Below are 19,578 nucleotides of genomic sequence, written 5' to 3'. Positions count from 1 at the left end.
CAACAAGACAACAAATAAACCGGCACACAACACAACTTGAAGAAAAAAAAAAAAGCAAGGGAATGTGCCGGCATGGGATTTGAACCCACACCCTTCTGATCTCTAGATGGAATGTTTCATTGCATATCAAGCCTAATATTTTCCTGGAATCAGGAGTAGTAACCCAGACATGTTGAAGTGACACTGGACTCAAGAGAAAAGGCATGTTAATTAAAACCTGTTTACAGAAAATTCCAGATCTCACATGGATCTCAACTTTATTTCTCATGTAGTTCACTCACACACTTGGAACGAAATTAACATGCTTAGGAAGAACAGGATTGTAACATCTAGTCTACAACATCAGAAAAATGTTTCCAAAAAGTAGAGGTAAAATGTAATTACTAGAATAGAAGATATCCAGTGTATTACGACAAATGAACACTTTCCTTTTAGTTTCCTTCATAAATTCTTTTTTACTTTATCTTTACTTATTTGTTTGATTTTCCTTTCAATTTGTGCACTTTCCAAAATTTTCACAATTTCCTGGCAGGTGGAAAAGCTTGACTAAACTACTCAAAATATTTAAAGGATTAAACTAATGTATTAACATTTTTCAAAAACAGCATACAAATATTGTTTCATTCATTGATGTCCAGGTAACTGCACACTTGCACTACCCAGTACTGAAGTCACACGACACTGAAAAACATTTTTGTCAGCACAATTACATGACAACATACAAAAAAAAAAAAGCAAACTAGGATTTTTGGTTTTTGACCTTTCAAATATTTTGAGTAGTGCATATAATATTCCAAACAATCTAGTATGATTAGTATTAGGTAATAATGTGAAAGGTGGAATAAATTTCACTCTCAAACACATGATTGATTTTTACTTGATTTATGTAAAACATTTTCAGCATGATCAACCAAAAGAACATAGCAGTGCACAGATGGGAAATGCCTTTCAAAGCAACAAAATAATTTAGTTGTAAATCATTAGAATGTGTTGCATCTTTTACTCACCAATATCTACACTTATAATTATATTTATTAGAAACATGATATAAAAGTATTCTCATGTGAAGTTAAGTGCAAGAATAGAACAAATTGTTTGATTTCATCTCCTTTTTAAAATCAATTTTGATGAAAATGATTTGAAATAGCATCTTGATATTTATTCTAGGTCCCACGTGGCTATTCGGATCTATGTCTTACACTCCCCACCCACGCCTATTTCTCATTCCAAACCAGTGTTTCACTAATTTCCTTGTATTTCTTTTATCCTCCCTGAGTCTTGGGCCCTGGTCCATCTGGCCTCTTTATTAAATCCGGCCCAACACATTGGAAATATGCATCTTTGAAACTGTAAGGAATAAGTTCTGTAAACTCAAAGTGGGAATCTTATTACAAATAAAATTACCTCTAAAAGGTAAGTCTAACAGTCTATAGAAAGTGAATAATACTCTTGCATGCACACTTGGCTTCACATCCAAATTTCGTAGTGATGTAGGTGGCGTTATTTTGCTTGGTTTGCACATCAAATGGCATGCGCTAACCCTATTCCACAGTTCAAATACATTGAGTAAATAAACATGTTTTTAATTTGTCAAAACCAGTGAAGAAACTTACTATTTTCTTGCTGACAGTTTCGTAGCAAGAAAATAGTAAGTTTCTTCACTGGATTTGACAAATTAAAAACCTGCTTATTTTGTTATTACCAAACCTGATGAACCTGTTTCAACATACAAGAGTAGCTTGTCTGCATGCTTGTGGCGCAACCATGTCAAGCAAGCTCTGACATCATTACTAAATATGAGGTGTAACAAAGTATAGGTCGGCACTTTTAATGCTCTTTTAAATAAGTTACAGTATATTTCATTACATACAGTTTGTTGTGATTTCTTCCAGAGCAAGAATCCCATGTTTCTAAGTTTTATGAAAATACACTTCTAATTACTGTCAAATTTCTTCACAGATATTGTTGTTGTTGTGGTATCTTCTTAGCGAAGAATCATGTGTTAAAACTGTACACATGACCTACATGTATGAAGCACTCAGTGTGGAGTGTGTGAAGCATGGAGACCAACTGAAGGTAAAATGGCTTTGAATTTCAAATATGTGATGATGTTCAGTGGCATATCCAGGAGGGTACAAAGGCAAAGGGTGCACACTGCGACAGGCTGGCCGCTGAATATTTGAAAAAGTTAAAATTGGAGCAGTCAAAATATAAAAATGTATGTTTGTATGGTCTACTCTAGTAATATTACCAATATTTTTGGTAAAATTTGAAATGAACAGAACACAATTTGCACCATAGGTAAATTAGGTATTTCTTGGCCAATCTCAAACACTCGTCACTATAGCCCTGCGGTAAACACACACATGTATAACACAGTCCAGAAGATTGCCTTACACTGCGTACACACTTATTACTACGCTACAGGTCCGTTTGAGCTATTTCAAGAATCACCCAATTCACCTATAGGCGAACAAGAGGCTGGCTACACGCATGGGATGTTGTGGTCAAATACCTTAAAAGCAACCCACTGCAACTGGACACAACTTACTGCAACATCAGTAATTGTTACTGAAGCAATGGGCTATATCATTTAAAATCCACCCTACCCCTGTGGAAGTTTTACCTAAAGTCTTCCACAGAGGGAATAAAAATTTTGAATAGAATAGAAAATTTGGTAGCTTCCATTTGAAATACTCACTCCAGTTGTGGAAGATATAGGTAAAGCCATAATACAGGGGAGTATGGGTTTCAAAATGATTAACCCTGGCCAATTACATATTTGCATAAAAAGGACCTATTATCAGAATCTTGCAGCCAAACATAATTAGCATCAAAGGTGTGGCACCCATGCTTTTTGTTACTATGTGGTGCTGAGCAGTGTAGTACTGTAGTACAGTCTTGACAGCGCAATGGATTGTGTACCAAATTAACTGCAACAAAATGTAGTGCTCACTTATGGTAATATCTGTGGTAAAGTATGAACAGACCTTGCATAGTGAACATTGCATGTGTGATTTGTACATTTGAACATGATCAACACATAGCCTTCATGTGTTTGATACATTATCATACACAAACTTTGGAGCCCAAGAGGATAGATATACAGTATTCATTCCATTAACCACCCATGGCCCTATAAACACCCACCCAGTGACCTTACAACAAGCAAACTGATTTTAGTTTATTAAGTGCCCATGCAAATCTGAATCATGGTCTGAAACATATGACACACTGATGATGATAGATGAATATTTCGGGCCTTTTTTACGTCTTGTTGGCCTAATCAACGTAAAAAATAAGCGCCCACCCAAAATCATTTTGTTAAGCACCCTGGGCGGTTAATGGAACAAATACGGTACATGGATATATGAAGACTTCTGATCCAAACAAGCCAAAGGCAGCATTGTGAAATGGAGATATACCTACAATGGAGTAAACAAAAAAGCAACTTGAAAACTGCCTCCTTTGGCTTCATTGGATCAGCTCAAGTCACATATAATTGCACACAATAAAGGTCTCATATCTGGTGCTGATCCAAGGTCAGAAGTCATTACAGCATTTATGACGATGATGATGAGTTAAATGCTTGTCGTTTTTCTTCAAGTAATTTTAGTTCTGCCTCTTCTTTCACTTTTCTTTTTGCTTCAAATTCCTGCCATCTTTTCTCCAGAAATTCACGGTGCTCTCTTTTCTGTGGATCAAAACACACAAAATATATATGAAAAATAGGCTTTATACGAGTTGTACATAAAGTGGGATCTTTTCTTGAATATATCTTACATGCCTACTTGTTGAATTGAATCTTCTGCTGGTTGATAGTTCACAATCACCTCGGGGCACTCGAACTCTGGGAACTAAGAACTGATTTTTAAAAGGGACTTGACGAACTGAAATATCAACATGTGAACTAAAATTGGGTCAAATTATAAGCCTTTGAATTGAACATCCTCAATGTAACACTACTGTCACACTACTTATAATTTGTTTAAAATATAATTTATTCATGTCCACAGCATAATGTGATTTAAGCTTAGTTTTTAAAACAGTTGGCAAAATGTATGATATGACTTCAGTAAATTTGATTTGCAAAAAGTCAATACTTTTCATAACTAATTTTCTCATTTTTGCAAAAAGTCAATACTTTCATAATTAATTTTCTCCTTCCAAAACAATTTAATTTTGAATAAATTAATATTGATGAACAGCAACTAGCTAATGGCTACTTAGGGAAAAACAAAACCTTATGGAGAAGAAGCTCATCAATTCTTCATTATAAGCTTTTTTGAAAGCATTTTGGAATGATAAAACTAGCTTGGTTTGAACAACAGATGGCGGTATTCTAAATAAGCCAACAGTGTATAATATGGATCAGTGGGTGGCAGATTGTATTGCAGTTATAATATTAAATTGTTATCAAATAAATAATGTAACACTACCGGTTAGTGGGCAAATTTACCAGGAAAAAAACAGGTAAAGCCACAGACCAAGTACTTCCTGGAATTGGGCACCAAAGATGCCTTGAATTTGGTATTCAAGTAATTTTGTAATGTACCAGTTGGTACACATATATATGTAATCCAGTAAAATTCTGGGGTAACAATTTACTGCTGTCCTCTACCCAAGATGTTTGTAGGTTTTTTTTTTCCACATAAGTGCTTTTGCTTTTTTTTGTTGGGCATTGGGCAACCATTAACAACAACCAAGTGGGTTATTTTTGATCATGCACACATTTATGCTGACATATGCATCTTTACTAAACGCATCCCAAAAAGAAAGTATCCAGCTTGATTTTGGTCCATAAATCAAAGATGGGGTCTTAAATCAAGACGTACCAAAAGTACGTTACAGATGAATTTATTCCGCACAGTTTGATACCTCATTTGTCCAAATCAATGCAGAATTGATAACACAGTGATCTTTTAAATGCAATCACCCCAATTTTAAAAGGTGCAATAATCCCTATTGATGTGGTTTTCCTGCTTCTCAAGATTCTTCATAAAGGTACACAATAACAGAGATGGTCTAAGACTGTTTGACTTCACTTCATGTGTTTTATGTAATAGGCTACAGATACTTTTTTTACTCCTTCCTCAATGTTTTACCCTTCACAATTAAAAGTCAATATCTGGTATATGTCCTCCTGCAGCTGCATCAATGACTGCCAGACATCTGCGGCGCATGCTCTTGATCTATCGCTACACATGTTGAGTAGCAGGACCAAATCAATAGGAATTTACTGCAACTTTTAAAATTGAGGTGATTGCATTCAAAAAGTCATTGTGTCATCAATTCTGCATCGATTTGGACAAATGAGGTAACAAACTGTGCGGAATAAATTCATCTTTAACATACTTATGGTAGGTCTTGATTTAAGACCCCATCTTTGATTTATGGACCAAAATCAAACTGGATACTTTCTTTTTGGGATGCGTTTAGATTAATTAAATGATAATTAGGCTACATTTAGATTATTTCTTTGATTAGTTGGTAATTGAGGGATATTAAAAAAGATTTAGACTTACTCTTTCAGCAATCTGCTCAGGGGTTCCTTGTCGATTATCTCCCTGAAAATAAAGGAAAGAAAATAAAGAAATAAGCATCATCAGCTCTCAATTTATAGCAGATATCAGGGTCAAGAAAAATTCAAAGTGGAATCATAAAAATTAACATTATTTATAATGCTTTATTATTTAAAGCTCGTTATTGATTGTCGAAAGTATCGATAGTCGGAAAATTCATAGACTTCTGACATGTTGGTACCCTCAATGGTAGTATCGATACACAAACGATATGGCACACATGCTTAGATTATTCCAAATTACTGTCTCCCAATTTCAAGCTATTCTGTTGTATAATAAACATTGAAGAAACGTAAATTGCATTTTGAAAATGTGTCGATATATCGATACTGTATCGATATGTCGCATAATTTGCTTCCGATATATCGACTTCAAAAAACTGTATCGATAACAGGCCTAATGCTTTATACATACCACTTCATAGAGCCAACTCATGGCTTTTCCATCCTTGAAGTAATCAGTTTGATTGCACAGGTAGAAGATACTCAAAGGGAAGAAAACATAAAAACTCATCTGAAATAAAGAAAAACACACATTACATGTAGATTTACACTTTGTAGTACACACACATTATGACAATTGACTCAACTGATAGGCATAGGGATTGTTTACTACATGTAAGTCCAAGTAACAAAAGCTATAAATGAGTTGACTTCTGACGTCAATGCCTGGCAGTATGCACGCGCATCATATTTTGTTCAGGGCTCGTGTTTTTAAAACTCCCGCCACATCGCAATAAGGCTATTGAACAGTGTACGTTATAGTGGTTGCATGGGGTTCACTCAAGCATATCGATATACCAGTCCCTTGCCTTTGTTGATAAACATTGAGGTCAACTCATCTATAAAATCAACTGGTAAAAATATTGACATCTCTCTTAACTTGAAACTGAGATAAAGGTACGGTAAAAATATGAAGTAAAAAAACAAGAAAATACAGAAGAAAATAGACATCAAAAAACTTCTTAACTTTAGAACCAAGTATGCTAGACCTTTGGTGTTTTAGCCTATTGTATGTATAATGTAATAATTACAGTAACTCAATTTTCAAAAATGCCTCCTTTGGCCCCCATGGACCAGATCATGTCACATATTGAATATAAAATTTATACCGTATTGTTTGTAATAAACGCTCCCCCTCTAATAAACGCCCCCCTCCAATTTTTCTGTGAAAAATTGACAAAAATGCGAACATTTCCATGACATATCGCGTAGGTAAGCTTAAAACTTGCATCAGTCATGTCAGTCACGATCGCTAAATTGATGGACAAAACCTATTATGACTCAACTCCCATCCATTTCATTGCCTAATTATGGTAGAATTTCACTAATTCCATGCACTTACAGGTGTAATTTTGTTGTATTTCCCACGAAAATATAATTTTCCGCCATCATGTATAGTCGTAAATCCCTCCTTTTAATAGGAGCACCATCGGGAAGTTGAACACGATTTTTAAGCTTTTTTCACTGACAATTCACTTCCAATAAACGCCCCCCTTTTGGAAAAATGCAACGCCCCGGGCGTTTATTACAAACAATACGGTATTTATAATTTACTTTTCATTAAGAACGTTGAGCTTTTTAAAGGGTGAAAATACCTAGCCCCCGTGTTTTAAAAAAAACCGCCACATCACAATAAGGCTATTGAATAGTGTAGTGGTTGCATGCGCTTCACTCAAGCAAATCAATATACCGATCCCTTGCCTTTGTTGATAGACATTGAGGTCAACTCATCTACGAGGGGGTATCCAAAAGTTTTTGACATCACCCAGAAGCGAAGGAGCTATATTGATGAAATTTTGTCAGTGTAATTACTGGTCCTTATGTACATTATGGTCCAAAAATGGTCTCATAAGTATGTTTACTTTTTTACAGGTGGCGCCAGATGGGCAGTAGGCGCATAACCTGTAAAATGGTGAAAATTGAGGCACTTAGCGTGATTAAGTTCCTGCATTTGAAGGGTTAGGCCTACAATGCTCAGAAAATCTATGATGAAATGAAAGCTATCTACGGTGATGATTGCCCATCATATGGCACTGTTGATTTTGAAAAAGGAATGTCAAAACTGGCCACATGTCCCTCACAGATGAGCCAAGAATTGGTCGTCCATCACTTTCGGATGATGCGGCCACAGTGAAAAAATTCAAGAAAGTGGAGGATCTTATCATGAAAAGATTATGCGCCTACTGCCCATCTAGCGCCACCTGTAATAAAGGTAAACATACTTATGAGACCATTTTTGGACCATAATGCACATAAGGACCAGTAATTACACTGACAAAATTTCATCGCTATAGACGAATCCAAGTAGCCAAGTCATGGTCAGGATTTGGTCGGACATCTTTGGGTAGCCGCTAGCACCAACCTGGTGTTTTGAGCGTCCGATTGTGCAAATAAAAGCCGCCTAACACCTAGAAAAGATGCAAGGACGAGGAGGGTTAATAGAATAATAGCTAATAATATATAATGGAGATAATTCTGCAGGTAATCCCGTCGCATCTATTCATATACATAGTCCTTTTGCTCGCAAGTACATCAATGCATAGATACCGCGTATAGTTAATCCGATTATTATGTCACTTCAACAACGAATAGACCATGCTGTGTGTTTTGTCGAAGGAACTGTATTGTGTTATTCTTTTGTCTACCTGTGTTTTCGCGGAAGTGTAAAACGGGTGATGGAATGCAGTTTAAAATTTCCGCCAAGGCGAATCATTTCACATTTTGAGTGCATTGTAGCCACGGCTACCCAACTAAAGGCTGCTAGTCAGGTGTAGGAATGCGTGTATTTGGATTTGTCTATAGCTCCTTTGCTTCTGGATGATGTCAAAAACTTTTGGATACCCCCTCGCATATACATGTATGCTTGATCTGTAACTTATTTGCTCAAATTCCATAACAGTGCCTGGATCAATTTAGCTTTCATCAAAAGCACTCTATATGCTTGTAGAAATGATGCTGTTTGATGGCAAATTTGAATTCACCTTTCATACCTAATTATTGACAGCGACGGAGTATACAGCTTATGACAGAAAATACAATAAACGGCAAATCACCATAGCAATATGGCCAAGTGCAGTCCAAATATTTCTCAGCAACTGAATAGCTAGTATTGTTTATTTTATGTACATGTATGTATTTTCATATTAGAAATAATTTCAGTTAAATCTGAAATATTTTGTTAATTTTATGGAGCTTTAGTCCATGTTATGTTAACAGTTATGTTAACGTTGTCCGTCCAAATGGACTGCATGATATTAATAATAGTGATGATAGTTTCATACAAACAATGAGAAATGTCCAAAACTCGGTCTTGATAGCATAATTTGGGTTCTTTTGGGATTTAAATGCAACAAATACAGTAATCTACAAACATCATCTTGATCAAAAAGACAGTTTAGTTGTTGTGTTGGAATATTATACATTGTACATACACAAACATGGTTCAATTACATACCGGTACCGAAAATAAACAACCTGCACAAAATAACAAATTATGTCCAACTGTTGTCACCGTAGCACTCTAAGTTTTTGGGGAAACTAATGAAACCATGGGTCAAAATGGTTATCATGGCTTCTATTCCATATAATTCATTAAACAATTGCAACATGTTTATAAAGCTATAAAATTATTGCAAAAGTCATGTTTACTCAGGAGTTAATCAAAATTGCAAATGAAACAACTGCTAATGTGACAAAGTAGCATTTTCTGTCCTTGACTTGTCACCATTGCACGTCATTTTTTGAATGCCAATCCAAATTGGTCAAAAGTAATGATAAGTTATGAACATGGTCATTAGTTGTAGTCATTTGCTACATTATAAACCATTTTTTCCCTGCAACTTAATACTCCGTTGGTGACCGACGGGCGATTGGTATTTCACCGAACTCAAGAAAAGAAGTCCTATATGATTGGCTAGAAATCGATCGCTAGATCGCTCAGTGGTGAAGTGCAAACTCAAAATGTAGGGATGTATTCAATTCTATTCAAATCAATATTCTATTATTGATGCAGATAAAGAAAGTTGCATAGTGTCTCGATAATGTGCATTGTATTAGACTTGTGATTTAATATTCTATACAGCGTGTGGATCTGATTTCAATTCTCAAACAGTTGAATATATCGCATTTTTAATGTACGATTTAGACATACCTTAGACATACCTTAGATGCCACACCTTCACCTTCTTCTGAGATGATAATAGTGTGGCAGGGTTTGGGGGGCTTTTTGCCCATTAAAAACCCAATTTGCTTAGTTCCTGCTTAAAGCAGAGGAGTGTGGGCGATTGAATAGCACTTTCAGGCAATTTGTTCCAATTTTCCACCACTCTTTGACTGTAAAAATACTTCCTTGTATCTAGTCTTGATCTTGATTTGGCCAGTTTTTGGGAGTGTCCTCTGGTGCCCTGGTAGTCCGCTTTCTGGAAATGGTTATCTGGATTGATCCTGTCGATTTGATTCATGATTCTGTATGTTTGGATGATGTCCCCTCTTTCCCTTCTCTTCTCCATTGTGGTGAGGTTGAGTCTCTTTAGTCGTTCTTCGTATGTAAGATGCTGGATACTCGGGATGAGTTTGGTTGCTCTTGCCTGCACCTTTTCGATGACCTTCTTGTCCTTTTCCATGTGCGGGCTCCATGCTTGCATAGCATAGTCCAGGTGTGGTCTAACCAGAGACTTGAAGAGCTTCAATATGATGTCACGGCTTCTGAAGGCGAAGTTTCTCTTAATGAGGCCTAATGCTCTGTTCCCTTTCTTGGCTGCAGTAGCACATTGCGAGGATACCTTCAGTGTGTTGCTAATCAGCACTCCCAAATCCTTTTCTTCTTTTGTTTCTCTCAGTTCTGTTTCTCCCATGTGATATGTGTGGTGCTGGTTCTGATGCCCAAAGTGCATAACGGCACATTTGTCTGCGTTGTACCTCATTTGCCATCTTTCTGCCCAGGCTTGCAGGTGGTTTATGTTGTCTTGCATATTCTCTATGTCGTCATCTGTTGCCACTGGATTTGCTAACTTTGTATCATCTGCAAACTTGCTCACTGTAGCTGATGTACTAATATTGCTCTCCATGTCATTCATATATATCAGGAAGCAGAGGGTCCTAATACTGATCCTTGAACCACCGAACTTGTCACCTCTTTCCATTCCGACTCTGCTCCTTGCGTAACTACTTTCTGCTTCCGATCTGTCAACCATGCCTCAATCCAATACAACAGCTTGCCTTCAATGCCATGAGCTTTAATCTTTTCTACTAGTCTTCTATGTGGTACTGTGTCAAAAGCCTTGGCCAGGTCTAGATACACAACGTCTACTGGGATGCCTTCATCTACTGTCTTGGTGATGACTTCCAAGTACTCAATAAGATTTGTAGTGCAAGACTTCCCCTTTCTGAATCCGTGTTGAGTGTCATGGATGAGATTGTGCTTATCAAGATGCTCTGTTAGATGGTCTTTGATGATACTTTGCCAATTACTGAAGTGAGGCTGATAGGTCTGTAATTCCCTGTTTTGGATCTTGAGCCCTTCTTAAAGAGTGGTATGATATGCGCGATTCTCCAGTCTGCAGGAACAATGCCTTCTGCTAATGACTTGTTGAAGATATACGCCAATGGGGTACACAGTTCCTCTGCACATTCTTTAAGTACCGAAGGGGGAATTTGATCTGGGCCAGCTGCTTTGGAAGAATCAAGTCCTTTCAGCTTTTCTTTGACACAGTCGTTGGTAATAACAAATTCTTCAAGTTTCTCTTCTTCTGGTCCTGTGTAAATAGTTTCTGGTTCAGGTACATTTTGGTTCTCCACTGTAAAGACTGATGCAAAAAAAGTCATTCAATGCTTCTGCTGTGGGCTGCCCTGGTGGTATTGTTTCTCCGTGTCGGTTTTCAGTGGACCAACAGCGTCTTTTACTTTCTGTTTGGATCTCACGAGGCGTAGAAGCTTTTAGAATCCTCCTTTATATTCTCTGCTAATTTCTTCTCAAAGTCTCTCTTTGCCTGTCTTACTTCATACTTAGCTTCTTTCTGACATTTCTTGTGGTAGTGCTCCAAGTTTCTACTAGTCTTTCTCTTCTGATATCTTTTCCAGGCTCTTTGTTTCCTGCAAGAACAAGTTTCTGTGCTTTCTTGGTCAACCACATTGGTTTCTTTTTATTTCTTTGGATCTTCATTGGAACATGATCATGTATTACGTTGTGCAATTGTTCTTTGGTATAGTTCCAAGCTTGTTCTGCTGATCTTGTTTCCAAATCTTCGTTCCACTTTATTTGTCTCAGTTTGGCTTTCATTTGGTCAAAATTGGCATTTCTAAAGTCTCTCTTTGGCAGTGATTTCACTGGTTCGACCAGGTAATTTGTATCCCAAATCAACATGCAGTGGTCGCTTGTACCAAGGTGGGCTACAACTTGCACATCGTCAACCATATCTGGGTTTGAGGTTATCACCAGGTCTATCAAGGAATTCAGTCTAGTTGGCTTTGTAACATGTTGGGTCCATAAGTTGTCCAGGATAACATCCATGAAGGCTTCTGCTCTTCCTGATCCAGCTTGCATGATTTCCCAGTTAATTTCTCGGTAGTTGAAGTCACCAATAACCATGATGTCTTTTTTCTCGTCTTTGAGGCTCTTTAATACCTGGTTCAGGCTATCATTTTGCTCATTGGTGTTGTATTGACTCCTATACATGATCCCCAGTAGCATATCAGCTTCCGTGCTTGGACATGAGATGTCACACCATAATGCATCCTCATACTCTGCTAAGGCTGCATCTTCTCTCACCTGTACTTCTATACCATCCTTTGTATACAGTAGTATACCACCATGTCCTTTGTACTGTCTGTCTAGTCTGGTAGTCTGGTAGCCAGGTATTTGAAGCTCTGCATTTGCAATATCTTGGTGAAGCCATGTCTCTACAATGCCTACTATATCTGGATCTTCTTCTTCAATGTGGTATCTCAAATCGTCTCTCTTATTTGTAATACTTTGTGCGTTGCAGAAGGTGCATTTTAACTTCTTTCTTGTGCCATCCGCTGGTTGGTTACTTTTCCTACCAGTCTTTGGATTTCTGGCTGTACTGTTTTTTTCTCTTGGCTGCTGGTCGTTTCCTTGTCTCGCCAGGTTTTTGGCCATCAAAACAATGTCTGTCTGCATCCACTGGTCGGTTTTCTTTCCTTCCAGTCTCTTGGTATGCATCAACAATTTTTTCTTCAATGTCTGTCTGCAAATTCTCTTCAAGGTGGTTTTCCTCTGAAGACTCTGGTTCTTGCAGGCCAGTGGAAGTTTGGTGCTTGGTGCTAATTAGTGCGCTATTTACATAGTTCTTGTCTTGTTGACCTACTGTTCTTCTTGTGAGGGAGGAGGTCTGGCTGTGACAATTTTCCCCCTCACTATCCTCAAGTTTTTTTCACCCTCCGCTTTACGCTGCCTGAGTTCTTGGCGTAGCTCTGCCTCTTTTTCCTTTGTTCATACGTCAGATCTGGTTTCAAGTACACATCGTTGTACACTTCATCGTTATGCAGATTTTTGGCATTGGTAAGAGCTGTGTGCTTTGCCGTTTTGTTTTTCATTTGTACTTTTACGAGACAACCTTTTTCAGTGGATATTACATCAGTTTTCACTATGTCGTTTGGACTTACTTCAAGCTTACTCTGAAAAAAGTTCTTTAACGCTTTTCAACACAACTCTTGGCGAACTAGTCTTGATGATCTCTGGTAGATCACTGACTATGACATTCAGTTTTCTTTTATCTTGTTCTATGATTTCTTTCACTACCTTCTGCACGTTTTGGTCTCCACGGCCTACAGGAACTGTTGTACCATTGATTTCTATGGCTCTCAATCTACTGTTTATATCTTTTACTTCTTTCTCTAACTTCTCATGCTTCCTTCGTAAGTCAACCATTTCACCTACCAGCTTCTCTGCATACTTCCTACACACCTTGCAATGCCATGGTAACTCATGTGTGCCTTGCATACCATACTGTTTAATAACATTGAACAACTCATCTGATAAATCGCCACACTTCTGGTGATACCACGTCTTGCATATACTACAATGTACATGCTACTGCACTGGGGCTTCCATACCCATCACTATATAAATCATCAATTTCTTCATCGCACTTTCCACAAAAATGGACATCATCATCATCACTATTATCTCTATTCTGCATTGACAAAGGTTTTAAACCATGTTGTTGGCTTAATGTAAACTTCAGTGGAGGCAAATTACCGCTCGCACCATCTTCTGTGTCACTGCCATTGTTTACATAGTACGCCATCTTGGAAACCTGACAAGCATGCACGTTAATTGAGCAAAAATGACAAGTGCTTTTATGCAAATATTATTAGGGTTTGGGGCCCCTACCCATGCCACAACTATCTATGTCTAATTCTACAACTACTGGTACTTGCAAATCTTCAGTTTGGTTGGTTTATCAGCAAAGAAACTGCAAAATTTGCTTCGATTATCGGAGCAATCGCCAAACACACTCCATCTTGAATAGCGCCACCATAATGTTTTTGTTGTCAGACCCAGAACACGATCATGTCAGAAATTAATATTTTGTTCTGGGTCTGATTATTCGGACTAACATTTTCTGACATTTAAAAAAAGTGTCATGAATATTAAAAGGTTACAACAAAAAGTTATCCTTTTTTCACTTTTTATTGACAGAATTCATGTATATCAACACATTAATTTGTTTTTACATGTTTATGTATGTAATGTAAACAACTTACTGACTTAAAGGAGGATTTTGTGATCCTAAAGTAATATTCAGATTTCCTTTGACAGCATAACCATCGCGTATACGCGCGCGACGTCAAGCGCGTGCATTGGACCTTGTGCAAAATAATACGCGCTGGACGGCTAGCAGTACGCTTAATTTGTAAAAGGAAATCTGAATATTAATACTTTAGCATCCTCTTTTTATGACATTTTTCAGTAGATATCCACGAAAAAAGCTTATTTCCAAAATTTCAGTTGATTCCGATCTTGCGTTTGCGCGTAATGCATGAGTAGGTGTATTACACTGCTCCAAAGAGACAATGTGTTGTAATTTCGTTCTGGTGCACCAGAACGAAATTCAAATTTAGCGATATTTTTGCTAAACGAATTTATCTGCAAGAAATATTTGGTACATAAATATTATGTAGCCAGAGGTATCCAGAGGTGTTAAAATCTCAACTTTTTTTGGGAAAAGTGGGGGGATGAGGCTGTGGATCACGAAATGCCCCTTTAAGTTTAATCATGTTATTCATTGTCAATTGTAATTATTTGTTCATGTGTTTATAATATTTTTATATTTTGTAAAAAAAGTAAATAAGTTAATATTAGGGCTTACCCTGAACACTTCAAGCTTCCAGTCACCCATTGTTACTTAAGATGTTTACGTTTTCGTGAAACAGACCAGGAAATATATCATGATCACAGCAAGAAAAGCTGCAATTTACTATCACTTTATGCTTCTAATCTTCATGTGCATGTGTGTGTTTGGTAATCATTCTCTCAATCGATGGAAACTATGAAACTTGAAAGTGTTTTTAAAATAAAAATTGCTTCAAGAATGCGAATGATTTACAAAAATATATCTATAATGATCAATCTATTAACTTCAAGATTTAATTTGGATATTATTTTAACGATTTGTAATGTAAATATTGTAATACTAGGCATGTTATTGAAAAAAATCTATGTTTTGGAGTACACATGCAACACTTACAAGAACACGGAACTACTCCCAAGGAGTAGAGAAAATCGGAAATTGTTTCCGTAATTTGCGATCATGAAGAAAAATCACAGCGTTTTAATGGGCGATTTTCATCATTTTACTAGCAGAATTTAAGCATCATAAGCTTACAAATTGATCTAGCTTAAGAAGTAGAATGTCGTCTAATAACCAGAATGATGTCAAAAGACCAGCTAAAATTATAAAGTAAGTAAGCTTATGAATTTTAGGCCAAATTTATACACGTCACTCATGCACTTCCAGTTCATGTCACTCCCACACAGTGTCAACAGCCAGTGTTATAAATATAAACTTAATACTCCGTTGGTGAAAGCGGCAGCGACGAGGCGATTAGTATTTCACGAGCATAAGAAAGGAAGCCTACCGTATCTGATTGGCTAGCCTAGCCAATCAGATACGTAGGCCTCCTTTTCTTGGCGCTCGTGAAAATACTAATCGCCGCCGCCACCAACGGAGTATTAAGTTTATATTTATAACACTAAATCGATCGCTTTATCGCTCAGAGGTGTAGTACAAAGTGCAATAATTTTTTTGCAAATATAACCAGTTTTTATCGGTATTTTTTGGAAAATCACAATAATGAATTCAAGTGAGGGTCAGAAAATGAAGTGAGGGCGGGTGGCGGGAAACTCAAAATCGACTTTCCTTGGCCTTATAGATACAGCACCTGGGTTTTACACAGGTTCCTTTTGTATAATTCATTTCTCAAAGTCAAACAGTTGAAAATATCACAATTTTTACTTTGGATTTCAAAATCTTTACTTATAAAATGCAGTTAAAGATATCCACAGCAAACAGCAAGGCCCCGCTAATTAGTGTATTGCTTTTCGAGTTAGTGTACTGGAAACAAAACCTGCGTGTTACCTGAAAACAAATCAAATTTTCTATAATAGTAACACCATATGTGCTATTGATCATGCGCAAATCGTAGAATAGAAATCCCGGGATAGAAATATACGTCGAACAACTGAATACATGCACAACGTACGGACCAATATATTTTTGTAAACATTTTAGGCCTACATGTATAACAAAATGTATATTTCGCATTACAATTGTAACGGAGTACCTTTAGAATACCCTACCACATCGACGGCGCCATGAAGCTGCACCTTTTTTGTAAAACTACACCGCGTCGGTGCGCAATTACTTATTAATGGCATAGATTTAAATTAAGTTAGAGGTATATGAGTCAGGTTTTTAATACAGTATGTCGGCGTTTGACTTAATGAAGTTTGCATTCATCAAGGTAATAAGTGTTAGTACGATTAAATTATTGTGGTTACTTCTAGATAATAGTAATGTCATTTGAATTTAATTTAAGCATAATGAAATAACTATATTGCATTATATAGTGGCTTAGAAGTATTTTAATAAAATTAAAATAAATAATTAATAAATTAAAATTATGCGTAATAGATTTTAATGTACTCAAGTAATAATGATGACCGCATCAAAAGATGATGTTAATAAGCATGATATAATTATAATTATTGTGACGTATAAGAGGCCGATTGTAATTGGTTATGAATGATATATAATTATATAATTCTAATTATTATGATGGATTAGAGGCGATGGTAGTTAATTAATAATTATGACATAATAATAATGAGTGTGAGGATAAGAGGGTTGTTGTAAGTAATTAACAATGATTGTTAATAGTGATTAAAGTTATATTGATAAGAGGAATGTTAATTGTTAATGAGTGGTTTGATTAAGAATGAGCAGCATTTATTTCATGGAGTAAATACGTTAAGTATCATATATTGAATAATGATGTGATGGTGAATGAAGGTATCGTTGTTGCTGTGCTACAGCGACGCAAAAGGTATCGATGTTGCCGTGCTACAGCGACGGCGCGAAGCTAGACCTTTTATGAGGGGCCTACACCGACGGCGTGTAAGGTAGACCTATTTCCGTAAGGCTACACCGACGGTGCAAAGGTGCACCTTATGTAGGCCTAATTGTTAAAGTTGTCATATTAGCAAATGAGTGTGGTGGAGGAAGGTATCGTTGTTGCCGTGCTACAGCGACGGCGTATAAAGCTAGACCTTTTACAGGACTACACCGACGGGGCCTTGAAGGTATCGCTGTTGCCGTGCTGCAGCGAGGGCGCAGAGCTAGACCTTTTGGGCTACACCGACGGCGCGAAGGTGTACCTATTTCCGTATGCTAACACCGACGGCACTGAGGTATACCTTATTTGGTCATGTCACCAAATGAATGTAGGGGAGGTAGGTATCGCTGTTGCCGTGCTACAGCGACGGCGCCAAGCTATACCTTTTACGGGCAACACCGACGGCGGAAGGTATCGCTGTTGCCGTGCTACAGCGACAATGAAGCTATATCTTTTACTGGGCTACACCGATGGCGCGAAGGTGTCATTGTTGCCATGCTACAGCGACGGCGCCGAGCTAGACATTTTGAGGGGCTAAACCGACGGCGCGAAAGTATACCTATTTCCGTATGATAACACCGACGGCACTTAGGTATATACCTTATTTGGTCATGTCACCAAATTAATGTAGGGGAGGAAGGTGTCGCTGTTGCCGTGCTACAGCGACGGCGTAAGCTATACCTTTTACTGGGCTACACCGACGGCGCTGAAGGTATCGCTGTTGCCGTGCTACAGCGACGGCGCAATGGCTTATACCTTTTACTGGGCTACACCGACGGACGCGCGAAGGTATCGCTGTTGCCGTGCTACAACGGGCGCCGGAAGCTATACCTTTTACTGGGCTACACCGACGGCGCGGTTATCGTTGTTGCTGTGCTACAGCGACGGCGCAAAGCTAGACTTTTTGCGTTTTTGTAGTGACTTGATCAAATAAATGTAATGAAGAGGAGGAAGGTATCGCTGTTGCTGTGCTACAGCGACGCCGCTAACCTATACCTTGCCATTGGGTGAAGGTACCGCTGTTGCCGTGCTACAGCGACGGCGCGAATGATATGATGAACATGTGAAATGGGGAGTTGCTTGTTTGTTGACAAGAGGAAATATTAAGTTAAGTTGCCATTGGTAATCGCATAATGCACATTTGTTTGCACCTGGTTGTCACTGGTTGGGGCATTTATGAACGACGTATACACTGGTTTATGTGATTTCATAATTTCCAGATATTATAAATAAAAACAGGACCGTGACCACTGAAAAGTTAATTAAGAAGAAACAGAACTTTTGCACCTGGTTATCACTTGTTGGTGCCTTTTATGAACGCACGTATACACTGGTTTATGTGATTTCATACTTTGCAGTTGTTATAAATAAAAACAGGACCGTGACCACTGAAAAGTTAATTAAGAAGAAAATGGTCATACACTCCCGACTAATTAGGTGAAAAATAAGCATCATAAGACATTTCTTTTACAAGTTCAACAAAACATTGTGAATGAAACAGAATTGTGCAAAATAATACGCGCTGGACGGCTAGCAGTACGCTTAATTTGTAAAAGGAAATCTGAATATTAATACTTTAGCATCCTCTTTTTATGACATTTTTCAGTAGATATCCACGAAAAAAGCTTATTTCCAAAATTTCAGTTGATTCCGATTTTGCGTTTGCGAGTTATGCATGATTATGTGTATTACACTGCTCCAAAGACAATGTGTTGTAATTTCGTTCTGGTGCACCAGAACGAAATTCAAATTTGGCGATATTTTTGCTAAACGAATTTATCTGCAAGAAATATTTGGTACATGTATAAACATTATGTAGCCAGAGGTATCCAGTGGTGTAAAAATCTCAACTTTTTTTTGGGAAAAGTGGGGGATGAGGCTGTGGATCACGAAATGCCCCTTTAAGTTTAATCATGTTATTCATTGTCAATTGTAATTATTTGTTCATGTGTTTATAATATTTTTATATTTTGTAAAAAAAGTAAATAAGTTAATATTCGGGCTTACCCTGAACACTTCAAGCTTCCAGTCACCCATTGTTACTTAAGATGTTTACGTTTTCGTGAAACAGACCAGGAAATATATCATGATCACAGCAAGAAAAGCTGCAATTTACTATCACTTTATGCTTCTAATCTTCATGTGCATGTGTGTGTTTGGTAATCATTCTCTCAATCGATGGAAACTATGAAACTTGAAAGTGTTTTTAAAATAAAAATTGCTTCAAGAATGCGAATGATTTACAAAAATATATCTATAATGATCAATCTATTAACTTCAAGATTTAATTTGGATATTATTTTAACGATTTGTAATGTAAATATTGTAATACTAGGCATGTTATTGTGAAAAATCTA

At 37.3% G+C, this 19,578-nt stretch overlaps 1 protein-coding gene across 2 annotated transcripts; it reads right to left on the bottom strand.

The window, feature by feature from the left end:
- Window positions 1-220: 220 nt before the first annotated feature.
- On the bottom strand, window positions 221-19,385 carry LOC140145853 (protein PET100 homolog, mitochondrial-like). Of its 2 annotated transcripts, none has more exons than XM_072167552.1 (4): window positions 19,229-19,385; window positions 5,997-6,095; window positions 5,526-5,567; window positions 221-3,694 (listed from the first exon to the last, which is right to left on the bottom strand). In XM_072167552.1, exons 1-4 carry the CDS (start codon window positions 19,256-19,258, stop codon window positions 3,563-3,565), a joined length of 303 nt encoding a protein of 100 aa, XP_072023653.1. In that variant the 5' UTR covers window positions 19,259-19,385; the 3' UTR covers window positions 221-3,562. The 2 variants fall into 2 exon arrangements, with proteins under 2 accessions (XP_072023653.1, XP_072023645.1); XM_072167544.1 differs by lacking the exon at window positions 19,229-19,385 and adding an exon at window positions 14,917-15,073.
- Between the last annotated feature and the right edge of the window lie 193 nt (window positions 19,386-19,578).

The sequence above is a fragment of the Amphiura filiformis genome, chromosome 1 (assembly GCF_039555335.1).
Source record: "Amphiura filiformis chromosome 1, Afil_fr2py, whole genome shotgun sequence".
Taxonomy (NCBI): domain Eukaryota; kingdom Metazoa; phylum Echinodermata; class Ophiuroidea; order Amphilepidida; family Amphiuridae; genus Amphiura; species Amphiura filiformis.
The sequence above is the reverse complement of the archived record's forward strand: the minus strand, read 5'-3'. Positions and strand labels throughout refer to the sequence as shown.

Bases quoted from the DNA above. Each gene is read 5' to 3' on its own strand.
- LOC140145853 (XM_072167552.1), bottom strand. From the start codon at position 19,258: ATGGGTGACTGGAAGCTTGAAGTGTTCAGG. The intron at 6,096-19,228 runs GTAAGCCCGAAT...TCTTTATTTCAG, and splicing joins GGAAGCTTGAAGTGTTCAGG to ATGAGTTTTTATGTTTTCTT. The intron at 3,695-5,525 runs GTAAGTCTAAAT...TTTGATCCACAG, and splicing joins CTGAGCAGATTGCTGAAAGA to AAAAGAGAGCACCGTGAATT.